The 7,676-nt window shown below is 45.3% G+C and overlaps 1 protein-coding gene across 1 annotated transcript; it reads left to right on the forward strand.

Moving 5' to 3' along the window:
* Positions 1 to 416: 416 nt before the first annotated feature.
* On the forward strand, positions 417 to 3,657 carry KLF17 (KLF transcription factor 17). The gene is made up of 3 exons (XM_081816855.1): positions 417 to 431; positions 2,014 to 2,869; positions 3,218 to 3,657. Exons 1-3 carry the CDS (start codon positions 417 to 419, stop codon positions 3,460 to 3,462), a joined length of 1,116 nt encoding a protein of 371 aa, XP_081672981.1. The 3' UTR covers positions 3,463 to 3,657.
* Positions 3,658 to 7,676: the final 4,019 nt, after the last annotated feature.

The following is a 7,676-nucleotide window of genomic DNA, read 5'->3' on the forward strand; positions in this document are numbered from 1 at the left end:
TGATGCGGGGCTCGATCCCAGGACCCTGGGATCATGACCTGAGCCAAAGGCAGACACTTAACGACTAAGCCACCCAGGCGCCCCTCATTGATATTTTTCTAATAGTTCCTTCCTTCTGCTAGCTTTGGGGTTAGTTCGTTCTTCTTTTTCTAGTTAAGGTGTAAAGCTAGGTTGTTGATTTGAGATTTTTTTTTATTGTTATAAGCATTTATAGCTGTGAATTCCCTCTTACGAGGGAAAAATGTATAGAATATTTCCTATTTAAATTCACCATTATTTTTAATTGATTTTTACTCTGATTTTTATAATAGAATTTTTCACTTGCTGAGAATCCTGATTTCTCACAATATTATTTTGAAACTATTTTAATGAAAAATAACACTCAAACAGAGATGTGAATATAAGTGTACGGCCTAATGGATGAGCACAAAGTGAAGATCTATGAAACATTGCCACCACCACAGAAACCCCTCCGATGCTTATCATTGTCCCCCCCGCCCCTCTAATATAACTTGTAGCTTATTATCTAGACGTAACTTCTTTGAATTCCTTTATTTCTGCTCTGTGGGGTTTCTGTAATTGGTGTAAAAGCCGAAATTGCTTTCTTAAGTTTCTTTTCGTGTGTGTGTGTGTGAGAATGTGAATGTTGCTCATTTTTCCTTGATCTGTGGCAACATTTTTTTCTGGTGATTTTTTTTAAGATTTTATTTATTTATTTGAGAGAGAGAAAGAGCAAGAGAGTTCGTGCAAACATGAGCAGGGGGAGGAGCAGAGGGAGAAGGAGAAGTAGGTTCCATCCCAGGACCCCAGGATCATGACCTGAGCTGAAGGCAGATGCTTAACCGACTGAGACACCCAGGCGCCCCCATTTTTTTTTTTTCCCTGAGATTGCAATCTTCAGTTTCTGTTGGTGTTTTAGTATCTTTTATGGATACTGTATTTTTTACTTATGTTTTGGTTTTCATAGTTGAATGGATTGGTCTTTTCTGGACTGTCACAGTGGAGGAGTAGATGGGAGGTTATGGAGCAGTGGAGCCAGGAATAATGATTTTCAAGGGGCCCCAGTTTTTAGCTCAAGAGCTCTCTCTAATGCTACAGTGATGGACAACTTTAAAAAATATGATTCTTGGATCCTGTCCTGTTTCAAGAGGTTCTACCACCAGTCTCTTCTTTACTTCCCTTCACACCAGTCAGTCATCCAGGAATACTGCCTCTTGACTTCCAAGCCAATCTCCTACCCTTGTTAAAAGTCTGCCTCTTGGGGCACCTGGGTGGCTCAGTTCGTTACGGGTCTGCCTTCGGCTCCGGTCATGATCCCAGTGTCCTGGGATTGAACCCCCCATCGAGCCCGCGTCAGGCTCCCTGCTCAGCAGGAAGCCTGCTTCTCCCTCTCCCACTCCCCCTGCTTCTGTTCCCTCTCTCGCTGTGTCTCTCTCTGTCAAATAAATAAATAAAATCTTCCAAAAAAAAAAAAAAAAGCCTGCCTCTTTTCGTCGCCTCCTCCAATGTTTGATCTCAGACTTGTCCACAGCAGTTCCAACTCAGCTGAGACCCTCTTCTGTAAGTAAATATTTGCAGGTGTTTCTAAATTTTGCTAAAGCCATGACCCATCTGAACCCTCAAGTCTTCTTACTCTTGTGGCTTTCTGCACTTAGGCTGATTTTGGATGTTCTCACCCTCACACTTAAAGATAATCTTTGAAGGTTTTCTCAGAGTTTTGCTGAAGGTGTAGGTTGTGGAATATTTTATTTGCTCTCTTCGTTGCTTTTTATGAAATAAACAAAATCATGACAAGGAGGAAAAATGGCATGAGTCACATTTAGGCTTCCACTGTGCTCCTTATCAGCTAGACTTGCAGCTTAGAGAGTCCAAACTGGAGAATGGTCGGGTGGCAGGATAATTCAGGCAAGAGATATTGGAGGCTGGATTAGGGTGGAGTCTGGAGATGGGAAGGAGGGACATGTGGAACTGGAGAATTTGAACTAGGGTGAATTTCACTTCTCTCTCTTCAAGGATACTGAGAAGTCAATGTCCATCTTGGACACAGCTCCACCTCCTAGACGCAGTGGAGGGCACACCTCTTGGAATGATGGCGCATCAGGCATTCAACACTTCCTTCAGTACACAGAGCTGGAGAGGATCCCCTTGGCCTTAGCTGAGGCACCCATGCAGAATGCAAGTGAAATGGGGCCACAGTTCAGTATGTCACTGCCTGAGCGTGGTGTGAGCTACTGCTCCCAAGTGACTTGCACTCCTTCCCAGATGATTTACTGTGAGGGACTGCCTCCCTCCCAGCCAGGAATAATGATTTTCAAGGGGCCCCAGATGATGCCCTTAGGAGAGCCCAGTACTCCAGGGGTGGCTATGACCTTTGCTAGGAATCTAAGGATGGCCCCCAGTGGGCCGCCACTCTCAGCTCCCAGTGGAATCTCAATGACATCCCACATCAATGTGCCAACAATGCCTTATTCTGGTCCCCCAACAGTACGTTCTAATAGAGACTCTTTAACACCTAAAATGTTATTGGCCCCAACCATGCCTTCTATTGAGGCCCAGGCAATGCTCCCTTCTTTGACTCAGATGTTGCCCCCTAGAGAACCCCATGATTTTAGGATGAACCCAGCTGGGTCCCCATCATTTCTGGCTTTAGAATCCCAGGACTCTCTCAGCCAGCCAGGCTCCCAGGAAGACCCCTTACCCAAGCAGCCCATGCATGCTCCACAGAGAGCGGAGTGGAACTCCAGGGCCCAGGAAAGGGCTCTCAGGAGGAGATCCCCGGTTTCAAGGCCTTTCTGCTGCCAATATGAAAGCTGCGGAAAAGCTTATACTAAGCGCTCCCACCTTGTGAGTCACCAACGCAAACACACAGGTGAATGAGGTGTCAGATAGGTGGGGTAGGGTTGGGTGGGGTAGAGGAGTCTCTGGGCTTTAGATCTGTGCTAGACCATTGGTTTGTAATGGCTTGGGATTAGCTTGTCATCCTTCAAGCTTGGGGTCAAGCTATATTGGCCCCACCAATTTGCTTTCCCCCCATCCAGTGTGACCATGCCAAAATCATGGGGCTGCTGATTGTGTTGCCTCCTCACCACTTTCCCTTGGTTTTCCTTTGGTTTCTCAACCTTGATGGCTCTTCCTCAATAGAGTCAGACCCCTTCCTATGTACGTGCTGGCATATTCTTCTACTTAATTTCTTCTGTTCCTTGTCACCTCCCCACAGGTGAGAGGCCCTATAAATGCATGTGGGAAGGCTGTATATGGTCTTTCTTCCGTTCTGATGAGCTTGGACGACATACGCGGATACACACCAGATATCGACCACATAGATGTGATCAATGCGGCCGACAATTCATGAGATCTGATCATCTCAGGCAACACCAGAGGATTCATCAACGGGCACCAGGATCCCCAGACCCACAGGCCAACAATGGACAGATGGCTGGTCCCTCTGCTCCTGGTCTTTAGGCCAATCTCCTCTTCTCCTCATCTTGGCTTCTCTACCCAGATCTTGCCTGCCTCTGACCAGCTAGTCTTCAGTAGGTACAGGCTTAGATGAAGACAGAGAAAGTTTATGAGGTGGTGTTAAAGCCTGTATGAGCTCTGGACCCGGTCAGAGACTCCTCAAAACTGTCTTGCATGCCCTCACCTCTCTGGGGCCACCTACTTTTGCCAAGGTTGGCCGCATGGGAAACTGGAGGAAAGTAGAGATTGAGAGCTTTATCAAAAAGCTCTTTATCTTGTGTCACTCCCCAGCTTGAAACTCTTTAGTGACTCTCCTTTGCCTGCTACATAAAATCCAACTTCCTTATCTTGGTCTTCTATAGTTTCCAGAGCCAAACTATGTTTAAATCCTGAATTTACCACTTACTAGCCATGTGACCTTGGAAAAAGTGTTTGATCACTATGCCATGTTTCCTCATTTGGTAAATGAGAAAAACAGTATTGGACTGTTTTGGACACATCTTATGTACTGAATCAAATTCTCCCTGGCACTCATCAGCCACATGCCCAGAGATTGACTCTCCTCTAGCTTCCAGACTTGGTTGGAATGCCCCACTGCAGGGCATGGAATCTGGCATCTCAAGTTGCTATTAGCAACCCAGAAGTGTGGGGGAGTAAATGCTCCTGAGATAACATTTGACTAATGGGAGATGGGAGAGAATCGGGCAGATAAATACCTTCTTCCCTCGTTTTCCTCAATTGCTGCAAGGTACTGTTTCTCCAAACAGTTCCACCAATGGGGAAATCACCCAGGTAGCCATTGGACACACCTGCTGTGTTTCTTCAAGGCTTGTCATGAAGCAGGACCCAACTGCTATCACTTCACATTACCGTCAGTTCTTCCTTGCCTTGCTTCCCTTTTCTCACTCAGTGCCCTGGGTTTGCACCTCTCAAATAAAACATCAGTACTTAGTTCTTGTTTTAGCCTCTGTTTTCTAGGTGATCTGGGGGTGGAGGTCATTAGACTGGGGCAGAGAAGGACAAAGCCTATTGTAACTTCCTTTCCTCCCCTAACTGAGCCCAGGTACCTGGACTACCAAATACCAGGTTTTAAAGGCTCTGTCCTGCCCTTTTTCCTTCTGTAGGGTAGAGAGCATAATGACTATCCTGGGTACTCAGGTAGTTTTGAGTCTCATTCTTGGACTTCTCAGCCAACCATTCCACTCACCAGCAAACTAACAGAAAGGAACTTGCCCAAACTCAGGTGGCAGAGCTGGGATCCCAACCAGAATCTCTCTACTCTAGAGATGATACCTTCTGCAGATGTTGCCAAGCCCTGCCAGGTGATGGCCACAGAGAGATGAATCAGGTCTTGTTCCTGTGGCCAAGGGATCATCTTGGTCTAGGGGCTGACAAGTCCACCTAGGCGTGGTGGCCACAGAGAGGAGAAGCACCTAAACGGGAAGGTCAGAAAGGCTTTTTGGGGGAGGTCACCATTGAGCTCAGTGAGTATATGTAACATCTAGTAATCCCTTAAATGTTGGAATAAACTGAGCAGGTGAATGAAGAGAAAAGAATTCCAGATTCCTGGACCAACACAGCTGCTCAGAGAAGAGTCAACCAGCAAGCTTCCATTCATTTGACAAATGTTCTTTGAGCCCACTAAAAAAAGCATCGCTGCTGTGGGGACTCATGGTGGGGGGCACAGGGACAATGGAAAGGTGTGTCAGGGGAGAAAGACTTCTCAAGGAGGTGACTGAGTCAAACCTGAAGGACTCATGTGGGTTAGCCAGACCTCCATTTCCTGGATGTCTACCCTTGGTCATGTCCTGTGTTGGACACTAAGGACACAGAGCATGACAGTGCCTTGCTGTGGGGCATTAAAACCACAGTTAAACATTCTGAAAGCACTCAGTGTTGCCAAAGAGAGGAGCCAAACCTCTGGGGGCTCAAATTTATTCTGGGCATTGTGGAAGTCCCACAGATGTGGTGACGCCTGTCATCCCCCATCCCCACCCTCACTCCCTCCTGCATGGCCACCTTGGTCTGTTCCCCTAGTGGCCCCAGTGTACCTGGGTCAGGCATTCAGGTGCCTTCCACCCAAACTCTGAGTGAGAGGAGTGGATATGATAAATAAGGGCAGGGGGTACTCGATTGTGACCCAATGAGTGCCTTAAGTTTCTTTCATTCCCACCTGGGCACTGGGTCCCTTCTGTGAAGCAGGACATCTCAAACTCAATGGGCCAGGGCTGTTCTCCATCCCCTGTGGCTCACACACATCCCTGCCGGTAGGGTCAGAAGGTCAGATTGCTTGTTAGAACATAAAAGAGAGGTCTGTTGGTGACCCATCACTTTCACCAAGGAATGGAACTGGGAGGAGCCAGAGTGGGCAGGGATGTGCCACATACACTACAGTGGGGGAGCAACATGGGCCGCTGCCCTTGTGGAGGTCACGATCTAGTGGAGGAGGGATGATAGACATGTACAGAGTGCAGTGAGGACAAATAACAGGGGCTTGCCTGTAATAGCACAAGGGGCTTAGGAAGGCATTCCCTCGGAAAATAGGTTTGAGCTCAGAGGTGAGGACTAACTAGGAGGCAGATAAGGAGGTGAGGAAGTTATTGGAAGAGAAAAAGGTTACAGGTTACCTTATGGCAGGCCATGGCTAAGCCTTTTCCAGTATTACCTTGTTCAACACCAGGCAGGATAGTGGGTGGGGTAAAGACCTTGTGGGCTCCCAAGTAAGATTAGATTTTGAATCCTGCCTCCCGTCATTTCCTGGCCATGTGGCCTCGGGGCAATTTACTTATCTCTGCATCAGATAGCAAGTGGGGCAAGATTGACACCTTCAAGCTGAAGAGAGAACTAGTCCTGTTTAAGAATGGTTTCTTCTGCTTAAGAGAAAGGGAGTGTTCCAGGTGAGAGCGGAAGATGGCTCGGACAGGGTGTGGCAGTGTAGGTGGAAAGTAGCAGAAAGATTTAAGAGATAAAATCAACCTTGGTGATAGCTGGATTTGGTTGGGGAGGGAGTGGTCAAGGATAACTCCCAGGTTTATAGCTTGTGTTCTAAGTGACATGGAGGGAGAATGGATGAAGTTATTTTTCTATATTTTTATTGTTGATGTCTATCATGTGCAAAAAAGCTTATATACAATTTAAAGTAATAATTTATTTGCCCTTTATGCCACTTCAAAAAAAGCACACACTAATAGATTTGAAGCCTTTGTGTTCCCCTCTGACCACATTCCTCATCCTCCGCAGAGGTAACCACTGTCCTGAATTTTGGTGAATTTGTCTTTCTTTGTTTTTACCATATGTATATGTTCTTAAACCATATAGTGATTTGTTTTATGTGGTTTTGAACTTTGTTTATTCTGTTTGGGGCTCACTGAGTGTCTTCCATCTAAAGGTTTTAGTCTTAATAAAATTTGGAATTTTTTGGCCATGTTTTGTCAGTTTTTTGTCCCCCTCCCCTTCTCCTCTTGACACAGAATCTGCCCATGTTATAGACTGTTTGCTATCGTCCCACAGGCCACTGATGCTCAGTCCATTTTTTTCAGTCTTTCCCTTCTCATTTTAGATGTCTTTGTGCTAACTGATCTTTTCTTCTGCAGTGTAATCTGCTCTCAGTTTTTCAGATACTGTACTTTTCATCTCTAGAAATTCCATCTGGATCTTTTTAAAATTTTCTATTTCTCTCATTATCATGCTCATATTTTTCTCTCCCTCGAACATATGAAGCATAGTTAAAATAGCTGTTTTAATGTCCTCAGATGCTGGTTCCAACATGTTTGTCATTTCTGAGTCTGTAATGGTTGGTTTTTCTCTTTGATAATTGTCCTTATTTACCTGCTTCTTTGAATAGCTGATAATTTTGTACTGGATGCCAGACAATTGTGAATGTACATTGTTGGTTGCTGGATTTTGTTTTATTCCTTTACATATTGTTAGTTTTTATTTCTGGCATGCATTTTACTTTCTTAGAGTTAGTTGGATCTCTTTGAGCCTTACTTTTTTTCCTTAGGGAATTTTTATTTATATGAAACTTACAGTTTAAGCTTTTTTAGAACAGTCCCAGAACTGCATTTTTCCTGGGGCTAATTTAACCCCACTACTAAGGCAACATTCTGAGGATTCTTCCTGGTCTGTATCTTATGTTTTTGCATTCTAGTTGGTGAAAACAGACTATTTCCCATCCTGTGTGTGATCCAGGAATTGTTCTGCCTACTTTTCAGTGT

This window comes from Leptonychotes weddellii, chromosome 4 (assembly GCF_054177405.1).
Source record: "Leptonychotes weddellii isolate Sample4059 chromosome 4, ASM5417740v2, whole genome shotgun sequence".
Lineage (NCBI taxonomy): Eukaryota > Metazoa > Chordata > Mammalia > Carnivora > Phocidae > Leptonychotes > Leptonychotes weddellii.

Coding starts and splice junctions, on each gene's coding strand:
- KLF17 (XM_081816855.1), top strand. Junction 2,870..3,217: donor TCACCAACGCAAACACACAG/GTGAATGAGGTG, acceptor ACCTCCCCACAG/GTGAGAGGCCCTATAAATGC.